General features: G+C 35.3%; 1 protein-coding gene across 5 annotated transcripts in view; it reads right to left on the bottom strand.

Moving 5' to 3' along the window:
* DACH2 (dachshund family transcription factor 2) overlaps positions 1–23,996 on the bottom strand; it is a gene marked incomplete at both ends in the record, with an annotated part of 572,537 nt that overhangs the window by 60,294 nt on the left and 488,247 nt on the right. For all 5 annotated transcript variants that reach the window (XM_084259122.1, XM_084259123.1, XM_084259125.1 and 2 more), the window contains 2 exons: positions 11,540–11,712; positions 22,876–23,031. In XM_084259122.1, the coding sequence (XP_084115248.1) occupies positions 11,540–11,712; positions 22,876–23,031 (329 nt within the window). The remainder of the gene's footprint in view (positions 1–11,539; positions 11,713–22,875; positions 23,032–23,996) is intronic.

Below are 23,996 nucleotides of genomic sequence, written 5' to 3'. Positions count from 1 at the left end.
AAGACACAGAGTCGCAGGCTGGATTAAGAAACAAAACCCAACCTTTTGCTGTCTCCAGGAAACACATTTAGCTACAAAAGATAAAAATAGACTCAAAGTCAAAGGATGGAAAACAATCCTACAAGCAAACGGACCAAAAGAGAAAGCAGGAACAACTATACTTATATCAGATAAAACAGATTTCAAACTCAAAAAGATAAAAAGAGACCCCAATGGTCACTACATTATGATCAAGGGGACAATACTTCAAGAAGAAATAACACTCATTAACATATATTCACCAAACGAAGGAGCACCAAAATATATCAGACAACTATTGTCATCTCTGAAAAGAGACATCAGAGAAAACACATACATAGTGGAAGATTTCAACACACCACTATCTACAATGGATAGATCAATGAGACAAAAAATAAGTAAAGACACTAAAGCTCTAAATAAGGATCTAGAGCGCTTGGTCTTAACAGACATCTATAGAACACTTAATCCCCCCAAAAAACAGAGTACACATTTTTCTCAAGCGCACATGATCATTCTCCAGGATCAATCACAAACTGGGACACAAGACAAATATCAACAGATACACCAAGATTGAAATCATACCAACCATCTTTTCTGACCATGAAGGCATCAAACTAGAAATAAACCATAAAAAGAAGGCAAGGAACTCTCCTACCTCATGGAGATTGAAAACCACACTACTGGAAGACCACTGGACTAATGAGGAGATCAAAGAAGAAATTAAAAAATTCTTTGAATTGAATGACAAGGAGGACACCAATTTCCTAAATGTATGGGATGCAGCAAAAGCAGTAATAAGAGGAAAATATATAGCAATTGAGGCTCACATCAAGAAACAAGAAAGAACGCAAAGAAACAACCTAATCTCAAAGCTCAAAGATCTAGAAAAAGAACAACAAAAAACCCCAAAACCAGTAGAATAAAAGAAATAATAAAAACCAAAGCAGAAATAAATGAAATTGAAACTAAAAAAAAAAAATCCAAAAGATCAATGAAACCAAGAGCTGGTTCTTTGGAAAAATCAATAAAATAGACAAACACCTAGCCAGGCTCACAAAGGAAAAAAGGGAGAAAGGACAAATAAACAGGATCACAAATGAAAGAGGAGAAATCACAAAGGACACAGCAGAAATCAAAAGAATAATCAGTAACTACAATGAACAGTTATATGGAAGCAAGTTCAACAATCCAGAGGACATGGACAAATTCCTACAACTCTACAATCATCCAAAGCTAGATAAAGAAGAAATAGAACACCTAAACAGACCACTTACAAGCAGTGAAATTGAAACGGTAATCAAAAACCTCCCCAAAAACGAAAGCCCAGGACCTGATGGATTTACAAATGAATTCTACCAAACATTCAGAGACAAATTAGTGCCTATCCTTCACAAACTCTTCCAAAAAATTGAGAAGGAAGGGACAATATCAAACACGTTCTATGAAGCCAACATTACACTAATACCAAAACTGAACAAGGACAACACAAAAAAGGAAAACTACAGGCCAATCTCCCTAATGAACACTGATGCAAAAATCCTCAATAAAATTTTAGCTACCAGGATCCAACAATGTATCCACAAGATAATTCACCACGACCAAGTAGAATTCATTCCAGGGACACAAGGATGGTTCAACATCCGAAAATCAATCAACGTTATCCAACACATCAACAAAAAGAAATATAAAAACCATATGATAATATCAATAGATGCTGAGAAAGCTTTTGACAAAGTGCAATACCCATTCATGATAAAAGCCCTTGAAATTCTTGGGATACAAGGAACATACCTCAACATCATAAAGGCCATCTATGACAAGCCAACAGCCGGTATCATTCTCAATGGTGAAAAGCTGAAAGCAATTCCATTAAGATCTGGAACAAGACAAGGATGCACACTCTCACCACTGCTTTTCAATATAATACTGGAAGTCCTAGCCAGAGCAATAAGACAAGAGAAAGACATAGAAAGAATCCAAATAGAAAAAGAAGTTGAACTATCACTATTTACAGATGATATGATAATATACATAGAGAACCCCAAAAACTCCACAGAAAAACTAATTCAACTCATCAATCAGTTCAGTAAAGTGTCAGGATACAAAATCAACACACAAAAGTCAGTAGCCTTCCCATACACAAAAAAATAAATCTGAAGAAGAATAAATCTAAAAAAACCTTCCCTTTTATTATCAAAACAAAAAAAATCAAATACTTGGGAATAAATCTAACAAAAGAGGTAAAGGACCTATACAAAGAAAACGATAAAACACTGTTAAAAGAAATAGAAGAAGACACAAAGAAATGGAAAGACATCCCCTGCTCATGGATTGGAAGAATAAATATTATTAAAGTGGCCATCCTACCAAAAGCAATATACAGATTTAATTCTATTCCAATAAAAATTTCAATGTCGGGGGCCTCCCCGGTGGCGCAGCGGTTGAGCGCTGGGTTGCGAAGCTGCCCGCGGCCTCTGCTGCGCCGGTTCGATCCCCGGCTGCTCCCCGGCCACTGGAGGAGGGTCCCACATGGCGCGCAGACCTCTCCTGCCGCCCGCTGCTCCCCTCAGCAGTGTACTTCGGTCCTTCAGCCTGTTCTGCTCCCCGCTCTGGCTCTGGTGAATTCTCTCACCCTCCCGCGCTTCTGACTGTACCCAGTGCATGTATAGACAAAAACAAAGAAAGAAAGAAAGAAAGAAAGGAAGAAAACATGCCTCTATATAAAAAACAAAAAAAAATTTCAATGTCATTCTTCAAACAAATAGAATAATTATTGATGAAATTCATATGGAATCACCAAAAACCCCGAATAGCCAAAGCTCTCCTGAAAAAAAATGAAGGGAATGGAGGCATCACACTCCCAGACTTCAAACTCTACTACAAAGCCATAATCATCAAAACTGCATGGTATTGGAACAAGAACAGACACACAGACAAATGGAATCAACTAGAAAATCCAGAAATAAACCCACAGATTTATGGTCAACTAATCTTTGACAAAGGAGCAAAGAATATGCATTGGTGCAAAGAATGTTTGTTCAATAAATGGTGCTGGGAAAACTGGGTCGCTACATACAAAAGAATGAAGCGTGACTACTACCTCACTCCATACACAAAAATCAACTCAAAATGGATTAAAGAACTAGACATAAGACCTGAAACCATAAAATATATAGAAGGAAATATAGGCGAAACACTACGTGATTTGCACATCAAAAACATCTTTACATACACATCACCCAAAGCAGTGAGAGTGAAGGTAAAGATAAACAGGTGGGACTACATCAAATTAAAGATCTTCTGCATAGCAAAAGAGGCAATAACCAAAACAAAGAGAAACCCTACCAACTAGAAGAACATTTTTGCACACAACACTAATGATAAAGGACTGATCACAAAAATCTGCAAGAGCTGATGAGACTCAACAACAACAAAGAAAATAATCCAGTCAAAAAATGGGCAGAAAAGCTAAAAGAAACTTCTCTGAAGAGGAAATGCAAATGGCCAACAGGCATATGAAAAAATGTTCAACATCACTTGTAATCAGGGAAATGCAAATCAAAACTACCATGAGATACCATCTTACACCAGTGAGAATGGCACATATTAAAAAAACTAGCAACAACAAATATTGGCGTGGTTGTGGAGAAAAAGGAACTCTCTTGCACTGTTGGTGGGAGTGCAAACTGGTCCAACCACTATGGAGAGCTGTGCGGAGATTTCTGGACCTACTAAACATAGAGCTTCCATATGTTCCAGCAATTCCACTCCTAGGGATTTACCCAAAGGACACAGAAACATCAATTTCAAAGAGCACCTGCACCCCTGTGTGTATAGCAGCACTGTTTATAATAGCTAAGCTTTGGAAACAACCCAAATGCCCCAAAAATAGATGACTGGATCAAGAAGATGTGGTACATATATACACCATGGAATATTACTCAGCATTCAAAAATGATAAACACATGCAATTTGCAGCAACATGGATGGCACTGGAAGGGATCATGCTCAGCGAAATAAGCCAGAAAGAAAAAGAAAAATACTGGATGGTCTCACTCATAGCAGGAATATAGAAAACTTAAATAAGGGACCAGGAAAAAGAATAACTATAAGAAAGTGAAAATCAAAATCAACAAAAAACTATGAAACAGAGACACTCTATGGGGTGTGGGGGCGGGGAGTAGAGGGATTGGGGTCAAATTAAGGGGTTTGAAATTTTATGGGTAATATAAAAATAAAATTTATTTAAAAAAGATTAAAAAAAATAAAATTTTCAGAATAAAAAAAAATAGTGTGTGTTTACACACTTTCGCATGCATACGCATACCAATGCGTAGAATTTCATGTATGAGGTCAAAATTGTTTGTTATATTTCATGTTGTGTAGTCACAATGATTTCATGCCAAAATATGTCAAGAGAGTAGAGCATTCAGTATGTATCTTTGAATTCTAGCACTGGAATTTTGCTAAAATTTATATACATTTCAATGAGGTATGTGCATATCTAATGGATCACTAAATGAATAGAGTTATAGCAGCTACTGAACAGAAATAGATGTGAACCTACAAAGTTACTGTGTAGTGGCAAACATGAAACACATACATAGCAATGTATGATCCCACAATAAAAATATGAAATTTTTAAATAATCATAAAGTTGATGGTTTGTAAAAGCAAGAGAATCCAGCTGACAGTGCTATTTGCTCTTGTTCATTCCAATAAAAAATGACTAATTCGAAATTTTTATATAATTGGAAAAATATGCACAAATAGAAAATTCTATGAATGAGAAAAAGATGATGCTATAAAGAGGAATCCTTAATATGTTTCAAATTGGCATGTGATCAGATAATATCAATTTAAATAATTTACTTAAACTTTCTTTGCCATTTTCTTTTTTTTAAAGATAGATTTATTTGTTTATTTATTTATTTATTTACACAGCATTGGTACTGTCAGAAATGTGGGAGGGTGAGAGAATTCACCAGCGCCGGAGCAGGGAGCAGAGCAGGCAGAAGGACCGAAGTACACTGCTGAGGGGAGTAGCGGGTGGCAGGAGAGGTCTGTGTGCCATGTCGGACCCTCGCCCGGCGGCCGGGGATCAAACCGGTGCTGCAGAGGCTGCAGGCAGCTTAGCAACCCAGCGCTCAACCGCTGTGCCACCGGGGAAGCCCAACATGCAAGATTTTGTAGCCTGCATTTTCTAAGTTAAATCAAGTTTCACTTCATTGTTATTGTGTTCCTAAGGCATCCAGAAGTCAGACTTTTCCACCAAGTAATCTGTATTATATGAGTCCAGTGCCTTATCTTAATTAAGGATTAGGTGACCTTAAAAATCTACACCTGACTATGGGTGTCATGGTAATGGGCACAATGTGTTAACAACACCTGAGGAGGAAGATACTATATTTGTAATACATAAATAAAGATATAAAGTTATAGGATCTGGCTACTAGGATAAAATATATGCAACTATTTAATTTTTGAAGTATATTAAATGATGTTCTACAGTAAAAAACATTACGACAAAATTATATAGTATATTCATATATTATTTATAAATATATAATTATCTGATATTAGAGATGCTGGAAGGGTTGCCTAATACTGCTCAGCCCTGCATCCCTGGCAGCTGGTCAGACCTCGTGCACAGGAACAAGAAACACAGTATTATGGCCCAAATTCTGCCACTGCTATCTGAGTAAGGAGGTTTCTGAGAAAGGGATGAGTGGGATGGTCATGGGAGGTAGAAAGCTGGAACCCTCACAGTTTGGCTCAATCGGTGGTGGGAGATGGCATGTGAGGCTCTAGTCTGTTGCTGTCAGTCACTTTGTGTTGGCCTGCCCTCAGATTCCTGAACGCTGGTCTCTTTAGTCCCAGCATTTGCCCTCAAGTCCCATCAAACTGGGCCTCTCTATGAGTAGCTGGCCTCTTCCTCCACTTTTGAGGCCAGCTCCAGTCTCTTCATAGTAGGCCCACCTTGATCGCTGTTTTGACATGGGTGGCTACTGCTTCCTCTGTGGAGGGGAGCCAGCTGTGATGTTGACAGACTGGCTATTGCTTCTTTTGCGGAAGGGGTTAGCTGCCATCTTGCCATGGCCCTTTACAGCTTGGACTCTGGAATCTGAACCAAGGACACTATCTGGGATAGGATAAATCAGTCTCTCTCTGTCTCTCTGTCTCGCTCATGATCAGGTTTATTCCATTCAAGGGAAATAGACTTTAGGTTCTATTTTGTAGTTTGTGTATTGGAGCATGTTTGAAATCATACTTTTACAGCTTCTTAGGGGTATGTTTTCATATGTATTACATTTCATATTTGGGAGCCAGAAAATATTCATTTCATAGATTTAATGTCAAGATGGAGCAAATTAGTTAATATGCTATTATAAAAACAAGTTTCTATTTATGGTGATGGAAAGTACTCTGAAATACCCATAATCAAAGTATATAATGTTACATATGTAAATATATAAATTATAAATACACACACACAGAAACTGGGAATATTTAATTTCTCCTGAAATAATGAACAAACAGTTCTATGAACAATGTTTTCTTTGCAAGTAAACAGATCCATTTTTCAGCCCTGTAATCAGAATACATCTATTTAGCTACTTAACTGCAATGTGCTCCAGTTCATTAGGTGGCTACTGTTGTGTCTAAGCCTAGTTAAAATTTCACAGCAAGTTAATCTGTTTTGTTACAAATGAGAACACAAGTGATAATGTCCTCATCATTTGCCAAATACAGGGTTAAAAGTATTTGCAACAAAACAATAACAGCATTAAAAAGGAGAATTTCAAATCTAAAACCCCAATTATATTCACTCACTGATGACTTCATTTTATTTGGCATTTATGACTTTTACAGCCCTGTTACTCAATATGCATTTCACTTGTGCCCTATGGAAAAGAAACACTGAAATACTGCAGAAGTCTTTTCCAGTTCATTTAAAGTAGCAAAAGATTGCCAAAAGTGATACATACTTATATAATTGATGCCTGTTTCACCCGCAAATTAGTAAAATTATCTGCAATAATTACTCACATTCTATCATAGATGTTTATATTTCAAGATTTAAGCCTAAAAGAGATGCTATGGAAAATAGTAATTAATACATACTATCTCCTCTTCCATCATATTATATCCCTTTGTGGAATGAGGATATATCACAAATAGTCAAAGAAATCTATATTATTGAATCATTTGAAAGCACAATTGAATCTTAATAAGTAGCATGTAAATATTTAGAAGATTCAATTTTACACAATGTTTAACACAATCTATTAGATTTAGGATTTACTTTATTAGTGCTGAAGTATTAGCTCCACCCATTTTTATGGTGATCCTTTATTTTATCACAATATATTCCATTATGTCCCTGGAAATATGATAGTGTGCACAGAACTTATGAAATACTAGCATATGCATACCAAACATGTGTTTCTACCTATGCGTACATATGTGTAGCTGTCTTTTAATAACAGCCATTCAAGTGTTAAATTGTTATCTCTGGTATTTTATTATATTGATTCTTATCAAGCGTACAGTGGGATTATATAATTTATCTTTTTATTTTTATTTAATTGGAATTCAACTCTCACTATAATTACTCTTCCAAATGTTAATCTATTAATGAGCTCCTAAAGGATTTAATGGCATTTCACTGCTGAGAAGTGGCTTTTGGAAGTTTTTCTGAATGCTAGATATTTTATTCATGCATTTGTCATATTAATATTAAATTTCATATTAAATTGATGTGCTCCTTCTGTACTGTCACCAGAGGTCTGCAGAAACAGAACAGACTGTAAGTTGACAGAGTTTTAATAATAAAATCAGGGGCAGGAAAATAAAGCTTGTTCTTTGTTGCTGCTCACTTGGTTTACCACTTATCCTGAGGAAGAATTTGATGCCCAAATTTGGTGTCTCTAAATACTATTAGCAGCATTGCACTTTATAGATCCTTAAAATAATAAATTCTTAAACATTAATTTAAGAATTAGACTGTTTCACAATAATCAATTTACAATTGTATTTACATGAACATAAATAAGCATAGCTGGGTTTTCTTGAATTCAGATAAATCAGGCAAGGAAGTGCATGTGGTTAAAGAGGAAATAAAGCAATTTAGTAATTGTTAAGGTCTCTATTACAGGCTTGGAGTTTTCATCACATATGTAGTTCATTAGTATATGAAACAGTGATTCCACAATTGTCTTTCATCTCTGAGAGGGTAACTTACCTCAGGGGGAAAAAAGATTCCAAATACTGGGAGTTTTCACTATGCAGTGGTTTTGAAGGCATAATATAAGTTTTGAATTAGAAGAGGTAATATAATTTCATATATAAGAAATGATGCCAGATTAGGGTAGCTACAACATACAATGATGAAAGAGTCCAAAATCATAAACCTACCCTATTTGTGACCTATGTGATATTTGGACAGAGGGACTTCTCACCTCTTCAATGTGATCACCTGGTTCTGGAAAAGGCTGATGGCTTAAAGGAATCAGCCATAATATCTGTTCATAGCATATAAATATACCGGAGTGAGAGAATGGATAGTTCAGTAGGGAAATGCTTGGCTTCCAAACTATGTTGTGGCCTTGGACTGCTGCCACTCACCCAGATACACATACACACAAACAAGCAAACACACACAGATTACTCTAAATTCCCACTCAATGCATCTTCATTGCATGTCCTAAAAGATAGTGATAGCTTTGCCTTTACACAGAGTACTTAGAAAAAGTACTAGTGCTTAGAAAAATCAGCTAGTGATTTTTCAGTGAATTTGATTTTTTTTTTTACAAACAACCCTCTCTGTGTTCACTAATTTTAATACCAGATGTTCATATGCTAATATCATTGTCTTGTGACCATTTGCTATCAATTCATTAATTGCCAGCTGCTCAGGCAAACAAACAAAAAAACCTCACAACTAATCACATGGTATTGGTAAACAACAAAATATCAGCTTTCTATTAATTTTCTTAGATTTGCTATGAGAGAAAACTATGTCACATTAATATTATGAAGTTTCCCACAAATGCAAAAATATATTACACATAAATGTCAAAAAGATAATAGATTTTCATACCAGTCATTTATTTTACCTATTTTGCTCTGAGGATTTTGCTACATTCAATGATTTCACTGGAAGATGAATAGCTTTGCAAGCCTAATGATCATAATGCAATGTCCAGATCATATTATGGCTATATTATTTATCAGCTACAAATGTTAGCAGCTGAGCCAGAACTAGACTGTAACTGAGGGATCTCAGCCAGAACTAGACTATACCTGACATAAAGATATCTATCTCCAAACTAGTTTCTGGTAAAACAACAGCAACATCAACAATAACAATATTATTTATTTACTACTTTTAATAGATTTTCCAGTTTGGTGTTAAAGTTTCTATATCAGTATTGATCATTTCTATTGGAAACACTTCCCAAAGTTTAGCAAACAGTAAATAATTAGTTTTCATTCATTGGCGCAACAACCTTTTATTGAATGTATAACATAACAATTGGGGATGGAAGGAAGGTGTATGGGTATTTTCATATTGTGTGTAGATGCACAGAGTTCAAACTAAAGACTACATCATTTATATGTAAATATTCAAGGATAATTTAAAATAAAAATCAGAACAATTTTGACATTAGAATAACTACCCCTCTCAGCCACTACCAGATCCTTAACCACTCTTGTGGTATCAAGCTCAAAATAGGCATTACAGGTGAATGAAAGTTCTCTTTCGAGAGGGTTCAATACCTGTATTTACATTTAATTGTAGGGGAACTATTATTTCTGGTACTGATAAAAGGTTATGCCTAAGAATGTAAGAGAAGTGACTTCATTCACAGCCCAGTTCTCAATCATGCTATTGGTTCCTACACACTACTATTTTATATGGATTCTTGACTAGAAGGATAGATATAATACATTACTACACACTGATTATTTTCTAAGTGCCAAATAATGCTCTAAGTGTTTTAACAAACTTTATCTCATTTAGTCTCATGTTAAAACTATGAGATAGGTACAACTATTATTCCCACTTCATTGGGAGATGAGACAAATGAGACAAAGGTAGATTAACTAATTTGCCTAAAGTTACATAACTAGAAATGGTGAAACAGAATTTATATACGGGTGGCTGATAAACAGAATACAGGTGGACGATCTGACTTCAGAGTCCAGGCCCTCACTCATTATGCCACACTACTTCCAATGAAATCTGTTCTTGAAAGGAGGAAGTCATCAACATATGAACACCCAATTGTCAATTAATTTGAAGATTTTTATTATATTTCCTATAAAGTATTATCTTAAATCTAATAATATTAATACTAGACAACAATGCTTTTGCAAAAATAAAAAAAGGGACAACTACGTTAAAAGTATTTCCTATTCACTGAAATAAATCTAAAAATTTTCCTTATCTGATGGAAAACTTCTATAGATATGCAGATAAATTTTATCAAAGGTCATTCAAAATAAATACATTATTTTCAACTGACTTTAATTACTCAAGATGATTGCAATGAAAGCAGATCCAATTCTCTTCAGCATAATATGATTCCTATGTATTTGGCAAAACTTAAATAAGTAAGGGACCTAATGTCAACTTTTAAAAAGCACCATACCATTTCATGTTGGTGAAGGCTCTGATTTTATTTTTTAAAAAGTTTATATGTGAATTAGACAAATCATCAATAAACAAAAATACCCTCATATCATCTCACCAAAAGAAAATAAAGCCTAGTTCACATGGTGCTTGGAAAGAAGCCAAAAAGATCATGTCACTATTAGGAAATATAAGGAGATATAAAATACTATTTGTGTTTCATTACTCAAACGATAACGGAATTTTGAAAAATAGTATTTTAATGACGATAATGCTTTGAATTATCATAAATATTTATTTAATATTTCAGCTTTCGATGTGTATTTTACTCACATTGTCTCCAGATAGCAAATTAAATAAGGGGGATATATATTACTATGATCTTTATTTTACAGTTCAGGAAATATGTTCAGATGAGACAACTGTCATATCCAAGGTCATTAGCTACTTAGTGGCAGAATCAGAACTGGAACTCATGTCTTTCTGACTAAAGTCTTTTGTGTTATTTTCTATCCCACAACTACCTCTCAAATATCAAAGGGATGTAGTGTTTATTTTGTTTCATCCCAGCAATGGGAATGTTTATTTCACACTCTTCTACTCTGTCATTAGTCCGGTCATGCCTCCCACGTAATGTGCTGGTGAATGCAAGATATGAAACTAGTTAAAAGTGAGATCTATGTTCATGGAATGAAAAAAACAACAAAGGCAAATAAAAAAGAAACCTTAGGAGGCCCAGTTAGAAATCGAACTCATCAGTACTTTATACTAACCAACTGAGTCAATGAACTGTGTGTATATACTGAAGAAGCAACGGAATATTTTATCAGATTTACATGTAATTAGCACCTTTGTCCTCTTCTAAATCATGATCCTTACCTTTATAACAGAGGCCCCAGCTCTGGAGAGTGGACTGTGAATCTGGGCTGCAGCAGCCATGTTGGCAATAGTATTGAGATGGTTCATCTGATTCATTGCCATGGCAACTGATGCAGGAGGTAAGCTGACTGGAAGTAGGGGATGAGGCATCATCATAAATGGCAGATCCAGTCCTAAAAGAGACAGTGTATGTTAAATTTATTATATTTGCTGCATTATTTAGACAAATGGAAATCACATTAAAATTGAGGCTATAAAAAGGGAAAAAAATTATTTAATTTGTTCTTATTGGCTTTTTTTAAAAAATCATAGGTTATATCCCAGTATCTCTTTAAGCAAATAATAGTACCTATGGGATTTCATATTGCTTTATAATTTAAAAATATTATTATACCATACACCTCTAAGTCATATAAAGTGTTGTAAACTAATGTTGACTCAATAAAATAAATAAAAACTGATGAAAATGTTCTTCTATCCACAAACATTATTGATATCCCTTTTGTGCTCACTCCCAAAATATTTATAATATGCAATCATTTTTACTCATAAAAACAAGCAGAAATCTTTAAGTCAAACATCATTTTGTTTAAGTAAATACTAAGCTTAATTTTAATCATTATAATATATTGATGTGTTGATACTTTCCAACTTAATGCTTTCTTTAGGAGACAACAGTGATGCTGGCAAGATAGGATGCAAATTCTCTAGCTTTGGAATTATTGAAGAAAATAAGACAGAATATATTTACCCCTCAAATTGTATATCTCTAAGTTGAAGTCTTTGTTAATAAGGAATAACTCCCATATCAAAGTATTAACTGGTTTCCAGATTAGTAACAAACACCAATATATTGTTCAGTAGTGTCTGGAATTGTTTTCTAATGCAGGGTGAAATAATTTTCACACATTTTTAGTCTCTTAAAGAATCTCTCAAGTATTCTCCACTTTACACCGGTGGTAGCCACAGATATATCATCATGACAAAGGTAATAAAATTGTCACTTTACCCCTTATAAGGTTAAGATTTGTAAGAAAATACATTGGAGCAGAGATTAGTAAGGGTTAACCTGATAGTGCATGACTGTCATAAGTACATCATAACATTTTAAAATGGGCCTCCCCGGTGGCGCAGTGGTTGAGCACTGGGTTGCGAAGCTTCCCGCAGCCTCTGCGGCGCCGGTTCGATCCCCGGCTGCTCCCCGGCCAACCGAGGAGGGTCCCACATGGCGCGCAGACCTCTCCTGCCGCCCGCTGCTCCCCTCAGCAGTGTACTTCAGTCCTTCTGCCTGTTCTGCTTCCCACTCTGGCTCTGGTGAATTCTCTCACCCTCCCGCGCTTCTGACTGTACCCAGTGCTTGTATAAATAAATAAATCTTTAAAAAAATGTATTTTAAATTATTATTTCACAGTACTCTGGCTTTAATTTGAAGAGAAATACAGAAACCAGTAATCTTTAATAAATTCTCTGAAACATTCTTGCTTATAATTTTCCTAAATTATGTCAGATCATAGAAGTTCTACAATTGGTAATGTTTATGTTGGTTCTACAAAAAATTGTCATCTATTACTAATATGATATGTTGTACTTTGCCATTCCCTAATTTTTCTTGTTTCTTGTACCACAACAGTAAGTGAAATACAATGAATCTATAGGAAATACATACAGAGGCCCCTGAAATTTCATTCTTCAAAGTACCAGTAACAGTAAGACAAATAATGACTCAAAACACATATTTCCAGGACAAGAAAGAGGATAGAAGAAAGAAATGCATTGATTTATGTGAGGTCCATCTCCTGAATTCAATAATAATGTTTGAAAGCTGTTAATATAGGGGTGTAAGTATTTGTATTTTGGGAGTAGATAACTAGGAGTGGAATTTCTGGATCATATGGAAGATCCAATTTTAGTCATTTGAGAAACCTCCACACTGCTCTCATACGTTCATAGTGGCGTATTTACAATTGCCAAGCTATGGAAACAACTTAAGTGCCCCCAAACATATGAGTGGATCAGAAGACATATATATATATACACACACACATACAGAGTGAAATATTAGTCAGCAATCAAAAAAAAATAAACTGTCATTTGCAGCAACATGGATGGAGTTGTAAGGGATAATGCTAATTTAAATAAAAACACTGGATTATGTCACTAATATGTGGATTGTAGAGAAATCAACTATGAATCAGAGAGAGACAAACTTAAAAGCTAACCCTTGAGAGGTGACTATAAAACTGAAGCATCTAGAGTGGGGAAGGATGGAAAAGAGAAAGAACAAAGAGGGAAGGAAGCACAAAGGACTATAGTGATGAACTATGGGTGATTTGTGGTGGGTACCCTATAGTGGTGATACCTAATGGGGAGGATCCTAATGTTACCACAATTAGAAGAAAAACTAATTAAAGATAAAAACAACAAAGAAAGTTATTAACGAATATATTCAAATACAATACAAATGCAAAAAAAAAAGCACACCTCCAGATATACAGGGCTCATACAAAACAATAGTAATCATTTCAATTAATAAAGAACTCAATGGTCAGCAATATTCTGGTAAAGACAGCCACAAAATGTGCTATTACTTATTTATTTATTTCAAATATTTATTTATTTATTTGTTATTTCTTTATTTATACAAGCACTGGGTACAGTCAGAAGTGCAGGAGGGTGAGAGAATTCACCAGCGCCAGAGCGGGGAGCAGAACAGGCAAACTGCCAAAGTACACTCCTGAGGGGAGCAGCGGGCGGCAGGAGAGGTCTGCGCACCATGTGGGACCCTCGCCTGACGGCCAGGGATTGAACCGGCACTGCAGAGGCTGCAGGCAGCTTCGCAACCCAGCACTCAACCGCTGTGCCACCAGGGAGGCCCCAAAATGCGCTATTATCAGAATTCAAGAATTCAGAATAATATATATACTGCTTAGAACCCAAGAAAGGGAGCATATTCTGCACTATTTATGACTCCAAATCTCCAGAGAATGTTAATAGAGTATTTAAACTAGTTTCCCTATCACTACACTTATGACTCACTATCTCTAAATTCTTTTAGGGACAATATACCAAATCAAACTTTTCAATTATGAAATGTTTTTCCTTTGATTATTAATTTATTAAAGAAGCCTCATTACAGTGTAAACACTGAATTCAAAATGGTCATCTGTGCCCCCCTTTAAACTAGAAGATTATTTTCTGTCAGCCTTCTAAAATTACTTAGATGCATATGCATTTTTCCTCTACTCATCGCACAGCTTTGCTGTGATTGGATATTCCATAACATATATTAATCACTGTCATCTTTCCCTTAAAACATACACTTTATGCTCAATATAATAGCAAATATCAATGACCTAAATAAGGCTTTCATTAACCACAAAACCAAGATAATTACAGACTTCAATTCATCTGTGTGTATTCAGTGTTTTAGTAGCAAATCAATCAAATTATAGATGAATAGTATCTCTCTTGACCACTCAAATGATTAAATAAGCTTTTGTTCAATTTACAGCTCCCTTAACACTCTAATGATCTTCCCTCATTTCTCCAAAGATTTTCAGCATATTCAGACACCACCTGGTTATATCAAGTCATATGCCTACTTAGAGTCCAATTGACATGCAAACTAAATGCAACATGCAAGCAGAAATTTAATAGCTCACTAATAGTTCAAAGGTAAAACTCATCAAACATTTCAAATGACCATGAAGGACTTAAAAGCTACACTTCTAGATCATGAATTGCAATAACTAACCATCAACTGAAAATAATACCCTAGACTCTAAACTATTATTTACATTACAAACCATTTTAATGTTGATCCAACAAGAGTTGCATATGTAAAGCATATACAAATACCGAATTACATAAGTCAAACATTTCTCTAAGCAGAAAAAAATTAAATTAAGAGACATCAATGTATATAGCATTCCCAGAATCTGGCTCATTCAGTTGCATGCCAGAAAGGTAGGACTTTAATAGTATACTACTGAAGAAAAATTGTTTTTAAAATTCAAGATGGGTAAAATGTTCAACATCACTTGCAATGAGGGAAATGCAAATCAAAACCACAATGAGATACCATCTTACACCAGTGGGAATGGCACATATTAAACACCTGCACCCCTATGTTTATAGCAGCACTGTTTACAATAGCTAAGCTTTGGAAACAACCCAAATGCCCAAAAATAGATGACTGGATCAAGAAGATGTGGTACATATATACCATGGAATATTACTCAGCATTCAAAAAAGATAAACACAATGCAATTTGCAGCAACATGGATGGTGCTGGAAGGGATCATGCTCAGCGAAATAAGCCAAAAAGAAAAAGAAAAATACTGGATGGTCTCACTCATAGCAGGAATCTAGAAAACTTAAATAAAGGACCAGGAAAATGAATAACTATAAGAAAGTGAAAATCAAAATCAACAAAAATCTATGAACCAGAGACACTTTTAGGGGGGCGGAGGCGGGAGGGGAGGGATTGGGGTCAGAATGGGGGGGCTGCAATTGTATGGGGAATATAAAAATAAAATTTATTATTTAAAAAAAAAAACCCAAAAAACTAGCAACAACAAATGCTGGCGAGGATGTGGAGAAAAAGGAACTCTCCTGCACTGCTGGTGGGAGTGCAAACTGGTGGAACCACTATGGAAAGCTGTGTGGAGTTTCCTCAATCTGCTAAAAATGGAGCTTCCATATGATTCAGCAATTCCACTCCTAGGTTATCTACCCAAAGGACACAAAAACATTAATTCAAAAGGACACCTGCACCCCAATATTTTCTGCAGGTATTTACAATAGGTAAGCTGTGGAAACAACCCAAATGCCCAAAAATAGATGACTGGATCAAGATGCGGTACATATACACAATGGAATATTACCTAGCAATCAAAAAAGATAAACACATGCCGTTTGCAGCAACATGGATGGAGCTGGAAGGGATCATGCTCAGTAAAATAAGTCAGAAGGAAAAAGAAAAATACTGGATGGTCTCACTTATAGCAGGAATGTAGAAGATCCAAATAAGGGATCAGGAAAAAATATAATTATAATAAAGCAAAAAATCAAAATCAGCAGGCAACTATAAATCAGAGACACATTACAGGGGTGGAGAAGGGAGTAGGATCAAAACAAGGGTGTGAAGAGCACAAGGGACCATGGTGATAGTTCACAGATGAATGGGTGGTGGAAATTTTACAGGGACTATAACCAAGATGAAAATGCATACATTACACAAAAATGAAAAATGATGTAAAATATATAATTAATTGAAAATAAAAAAATAAAATTACTACAAAGCTACCGTAAAAAAAAATCAAGATGGGTCATCTCTTCCCTATCAATCTCAAGGACATCACAATTACCATAAACATCTTTATTATGCAATTTGATGATAACTCCTGTAACTCTTATGTAAGTGCATGGTATCACCTCTTGACATTAAAGCTGTAAACTTCAGGAATATTCTAATCCTCCCTCTAAAGTTCCACATTCATTCAATTTCTAAGATATGCTTACCTCTATAATACCTTGATATATATACATTCATAATCAGACAAAAATCCCATCACAACAACACTCTGTGTTGGTAGGAACAAACACATTATGATATGTTAACATTTTCTTGAACAATTTACTTTGCCATTTTGTAGTGTCCCTCTTACTCCTGTAATTCACAATAAACATTTATAACTTCTCTAGTCTATTTTCTTTTTTAATATTTTATTTTATATAATTCTTACATCATTTTTCATTTTTGCACAATGTATGCATTTTCATTTTGGTTATATTCCCCAGACAATTGCACCCCCCCTTATTTTGACCCTAATCCTTCCTCTCCCAGCCCCCACCCCCTGTAGTGTGTCTCTGGTTGATTTTGATTTTTAGTTGCTTGTTGATTTTGATTTTTACTTTGTATTAATCAGTCTTTTTCCTGGTCCCTTATTTAGGTTTTCTAAATTCCTGCTATGAGTGAGACCATCTGGTATTTTTCTTTTTCTTTCTGACTTATTTCGTTGAGCATGGTCCCTTCTAGCTCCACCCATGTTGCTGCAAACTGCATGTGTTTATCATTTTTTGATCGCTGAATAATATTCCATTGTGCATATGTACCACATTTGCTTGGTCCAGTCATCTATTTTGGGACATTTGGGTTGTTTCCATAGCTTGGCTAGTGTAAATAGTGCTGCTATAAACATAGGGGTGCAGGTGCCCTTGGAATTAATATTTCTGTGTCATTTGGGTAAATGCCTAGGAATGGAATTGCTGAATCATATGGAAGCTCTGTTTAGTAGGTCAAGAAAACTCCACACAGCTCTCCATAGTGGTTGGACCAGTTTGCACTCCCACCAGCAGTGCAGAAGAGTTCCTTTTTCTCCACAACCTCGCCAACATTTGTTGTTGCTAGTTTTTTTAATATGTGCCATTCTCACTGGTGTGAGATGGTATCTCATTGTAGTTTTGATTTGCATTTCCCTGATTACAAGTGATGTTGAACATTTTTTCATATGCCTGTTGGCCATTTGCATTTCCTCTTCAGAGAAGTTTCTTTTTAGCTCTTCTGCCCATTTTTTGACTGGATTATTTTCTTTGTTGTTGTTGAGTCTCATCAGCTCTTTGCAGATTTTTGTGATCAGTCCTTTATCATTAGTGTTGGGTGCAAAAATGTTCTCCCAGTTGGTGGGGTTTCTCTTTGTTTTTGTTATTGTCTCTTTTGCTGTGCAGAAGCTCTTTAATTTGATGTAGTCCCAGCTGTTTATCTTTGCCTTCACTATCAAAATATTTCCAATAGTTCCTGTTCCTTATAACTTTGCTATCATTTATTTATATAACTTTTCCTTAAGGCATAATCATGTGCTATATTGTAATTTGGAAAAATATTAGACTAGTAATATATATACAAAAATACACACATATTATATATATACATATATATGTATATGTACAACCTTAATATAATCCCCTAACACTCTTCCTTTCTTTGAACAGATCCCAGTTTCTGACCTATGCCATTTTCTTTCTCTCTGAATACTTTATTTTGATGTTTCTTACATGGGAGAAATGCTGTATGGTAATAAATTCCTTCAATTTTTATTTGTCCAAGAAATTCTATTTCTTTTTTATCTTAGAAAGGGAATTTCACTGAATACAAAATTCTATGATTTTTTTTTCCTTTTCCAATGCTTACATATTTCATAACCACTCTATTCTTGCTTGCCTAATTTCTGAAGATAAGTTCAATGTATTTATCTTTCTTCCTGTATAGGTAATGAGGGTTCTCCCCTTTCTCTTTCAAGATTTTCTTTGTTTCTTTTTATTTTCCAGTTTGAATATACTATGCATAGGAGGAATAGGTAGTGTTCGCTAAGGCTCCTGGATTTGTGGTTTGGTGTCATTACTTTGGACAACTTTCAGTCATTGCCACTTCACATACTTCTTCTGTTCCTTTCCTTAATTTTTGTTTTTTGGTATCTGCACTAAATGTATACTACACTGTTATAATTGTTATACAGTTCGTAGACATCGTGTTTTATTAATTATTTTCTTACCTTGTTTTTCAGTTCGAGAAGTTTCTATTGACTTATCTTCAAGTATACTAATTCCTTTCTTGAACTTCTTCAGTCTACTGATGAAACCATCAAGGGCATAGTTCACTGTGTTGCTGTGTTTTTGATTCTCAGCATTAACTCTTTCTTAGAGAGTCCATCTTACTGATTAAATCTCCCTTGTATTCTTTCATGTTTTCCATTCTTTTAATATATTAATCATAGTTGCTTTAAATTCCAGTCTAAAATATCTGCTCTAATTCTGGTTCTGATACACGCTTTATCTTTTCAGAGAGTTCTTGCCTTTGTTATGCCTTATGCCTTTTTGTGTAAAGCCAGAAATATTGTAAGAAAGGAACTGAGATAAACAGACATTTAGTGGGAGGTTTTGTTTATTTGGTTGGTCGTTAGTCTATGTTAACTATATGCTGTAGCTGCTTATAGGTGGCTATAATTACTTGCCCCCTCTCTGTTGCATTTGGTTGTTCCTAGAGAATTCATGTTATATAGAATCTGAAGGTTTTCAGTTTTGTTTTTAAGTTGTAATCTCCTGTAATTATACACAACCTTATTGTGGTAGGTCCAGAAACTATAGGAAGGAGAAGCATTCTCTAACCCTATGACTTAAATTATGTTTCAGTCTTAGTAAGTCTGTGTTCTTGGGCTGAGAGTTTCACAGGTACTTTAGATGAAATAGGAATGCTAGTAGATATTGCATTTCTTTATTGCCACTCCCATTTCAGTTCGGCTCTGAGAAAATCAAGTAATTTAAATTCTGGTATAATAGTTTCTTTTGAGGTTAGGCCTTTGTTAAGGAGAAAACATGGGCATATTTTGAAATGGTTAATTCTCTATGTACCCTGCAAGAAGCATAAGGGAAATTTTCCCATGTTTTCACAGAGAACCTGGTGAGGCTTTTGGAGTTAAAACTAATGAAAGTGGAATCTCCATACATCTTTCCATAGGGCAAGATCAATGCTTCACTGATGGTCATGAGAGGGAATAATTCAGTGGTCCTCAATGCTGCTGCTTGTGAACCTCACCTGCCTGGGCTCTACCCCAAATATTCGGATTTATTTTATTATTATTTTTAAAACATTGTATACTATTTAGAGGTATAGGATCACATTTCTTCAGATGTGTGTTACCACACCCCACCCACCACCAAGGCAGCGTGATTTAGTGTGTCAGGTGAGACTCTGTTCCATGTGGTTTTTATTTTAGTATTTTATTTCCTGATTTTTAAGAAAATATTTATTTATTTATTTATTTATTTATTTATTTATTTATTTATTTATTTATTTATTTATACAAGCACTGGGTACAGTCAGAAGTGTGGGAGGGTGAGAGAATTCATCAGAGCCAGAGCGGAGAGCAGAACAGGCAGACTGACGAAGTATACTGCTGAGGGGAGCAGCGGGCAGCAGGAGAGTCTGTGCACCATGTGTGACCCTTGCCCGGTGGCTGGGGATTGAACTGGTGCTGCAGAGGTTGCAGGCAGCTTTGCAACCCAGCACTCAACAGCTGTGCCAACAGAGGAGGTCCCTGTTAGTGTTTTTTTTTTTTTAAAGATTTATTTATTTTTGCATACAAGAGCTGGAGTGAACTGCTCAAAATGGAGCTTCCATATGATCCAGCAATTAATTCCACTTCTAGATATTTATGCAAAGGACACAAAAACATTAATTCGAAAGGACACCTGCACCCCTATGTTTATTGCAGCACTATTTACAATAAGTAAGCTACAGAAAAAAATGCCTAAAAATATATGAATAGATCAAGAAGATGTGATATATATACACAATGGAATATTACTCCATAATTAAAAAAGATAAACCCATGCCATTCACAGCAACATGGATGGATCTGGAAGCAATCATGCTCAGTGAAATAAGGCAGAAAGAAAAAGAAAAATACTGGATGGGTTCACTTATAGGAGGAATATAGAGGAAACAAATAAGGGATCAGGAAAAAAAGTAACTACAATGAACTAAAAATCAAAATCAAGAGGTAACTGTGACCCAGAGACATTCTGCAAGGAGGGAGGGGGAAGTTGTATCAAAACAGGGTTGGGAAGAGCATACATCACCATGTATGGTGATGGTACATGGGTGAATTGGTGGTGGGAATTCCAAGGGGACTATACGTGAGATGATAAAGCATACATTGTATATAAATGAAGAATGGTGTAAAAAATATATAAAATAAAAGAAAAAGAAAAAAAAACTGATCAAAATGTAAGGGTCCCCCAAGAATAAGTTCCCAGGGATTGTATCTCTCTCTCTCTCTCTCTTTTAAAGATTTATTTATTTATGCATACAAGCACTGGGCACAGTCAGAAGTGCGGGAGGGTGAGAGAATTCACCAGAGCCAGAGCGGGGAGCAGAACAGGCAGAATGACGAAATACACTGCTGAGGGGAGCAGCGGGCACGGCAGAAGAGGTCTGCATGCCATATGGGACCCTCGCCGGCGGCCAGGGATCGAATTGGCACTGCAGAGACTGTGGGCATCTTCATAGCCCAGCGCTCCACTGCTGCACCACCAGGGGAGGCCGAGATGATTTCCCACAAAACAAAGGAACTGGTAAATTAATCAAACAAAACCTAGAAATCTGACTGTAGACTTTGTTTACGGGGGGTGGGTGGGTAATGAAAGCAAAGGGTGGAGGGGAACCAATTGGTCGTGTTGGAGGATTACAGCCTCTTTGTTGGTATATGGGGGAACATACATCTGAAGAGGTATGAACCCATACCTTTAAATCATATACAGTATTTTAAACCAACATTACCTCAATAAAATATAACAAACAAAATAAATCAGTTGTTTTCAAATAATTCTTATTTTTGCTTATTGTAATGACAAGAATGACAACTTTTAAGCCCTTTACATATCAGACCATAAATAAGAAGTCCTCTAACTTCCCATCTCTTATTGCATATATCTGATTTAATCAGATCTTTTTTTTTACTTCTCATAAAATATGACATTCATTTTATTTGCCTTTTCTTAACTTTCCAATACTTTTGAAACATTTCACCTTTGAGATTTTAAGTTTTAGAACATCACTGCAAAATGTCTCAGAATTCTATTTTCTTAGTGCTAGGATTTATTGGGAGGATGAATGTTTCACATAATGGAACAATGGAACTCTTCTACCGCATTTCCTGTTTATAAGAAAATAGAAATTTAGCCAAGTAATGTATATAAAGTCTGTTTTCCTATAGAAGTTTCTGAGTCTTTGAAGCTCCTAATAACATCATATAAAACAGAATTTGATTCCATTCACTATAGATTGATTACTGAGTAATTGTAATAATGATAAATTATATATCACTTGTTATATGCAACTCACTGCTAACAACTTTTCCTTTATTAAATTTAGTTTTAATAATAACCTTAACAAGTGCATATATTTTTATTACCGCCTTGTAGACGAGGAAACAAAGACTTGGAAAACATAGGTGACTTCTCCAAAATCACATGGTGATATGGAATTGAAAACATGGAGAAACCAAACCCAAATTTTTGTGACTATAGTCAATATTTTTCATTAGTTTGTTACATGGCCTCCCATATACCACTACTCTGTTACATCATTTTTCAGTCTATCTCTTCTCTATAAAACCCACCTTTTCAAATGAATCCATTTTTAAATACCCTTCTGATTTTTTGTTCTTAAACCTTATTGAAGACAAATGGACTATCCTTGCTAGCCCAAGTTGTTCAGTGGATCTTGCATGGTATTTTTCTCAATACACCCAATTTTGGTAGGACAGTATACATACTATTGGTGAGTAGGTGGTTCTGCTGCAATGGATTGAGGGTAGGGGCACTCCCAAGGCCTGGCTGGCTAGCCAGGGCTGCATGAACAATTCCATGTTGGGGTACAGGAGCTGGAGGAGACTGCATCTTATCTTTATCCCAGGAGGATTCACTTCCACCTGAAAAACATGCATACAAACAGATTATAATGATTATAAGTTTCTTTTAAATCTCCCTTTTAGTCTTCTTATTATTAATCAATATTAATTCTCATTATTAATATTAATTCTTAGAAAATTATTATTAAATGTAGATAATTCATTTTCAACAGAACTTCTAAAATTTTAATAGCCTTGAATTTAACTTGCCTGTGGGAAGTCTAAGTAATATTAATAACATAGGTTCTCTTGACTTACAAATAGTCTAACCAAATCTGGAAGTATAATGAATAACTTTTGAAAGAATTTTGTAGTTGAAAGTCATTAATTGAGCACCACTACCTTCCATTCCAACTCTCTAACACACATGCGTTATATTTTAATGAAGCATAGTTGTTCAAAGAAAACACATTCATCTATAAGATCACAAAACATGCAAAAATATGTGGTAAGAAAAAACTAGTAAGTTATTTGATTCTCAGTTCCAGTACACAAAAAGCTAATCTCTTTATACACAGCAGGCTTTTGTACAAAATAAGCTGGATAAAACATAAAACCATGGCTTCAATTTGAAATTGTACTTTAATTTGAGCATACATGCTAGATTGTGAAGTAAAGTGTGCATAAGTAAAGGTTACTATATTATCATAATTTTCTACAATGGCACAGCTATTTCATCTGTCACTTAGTATACTATAGGAATAGAAACATTGTTTAACACCATATAGGAAAATAACCAAAGAATGATTTCCAGGGCATGCTTTTAAGGTGAAAACTTTAAGCAGAGGGGTAAGGGAGTAAATTCCAATCACTGCAGCAGGAATGTAGCTTTAGAAAACTTGAAATGGTTGCATGGGCAGCCCCATTCATTTGCTTGATGTGATTCATTCATTCAAGGGATAGTGGTTCTGCTCCTATACATTTTCTGGTATTTTTGATATTAGTATCGTCACCTCACCTGTCTGACCCTGTCCCATCTGCTACCA

This window comes from Talpa europaea (genome assembly GCF_964194135.1).
Source record: "Talpa europaea genome assembly, chromosome: X".
NCBI lineage: Eukaryota > Metazoa > Chordata > Mammalia > Eulipotyphla > Talpidae > Talpa > Talpa europaea.
This window is presented reverse-complemented; position numbering and strand designations above follow the sequence as displayed.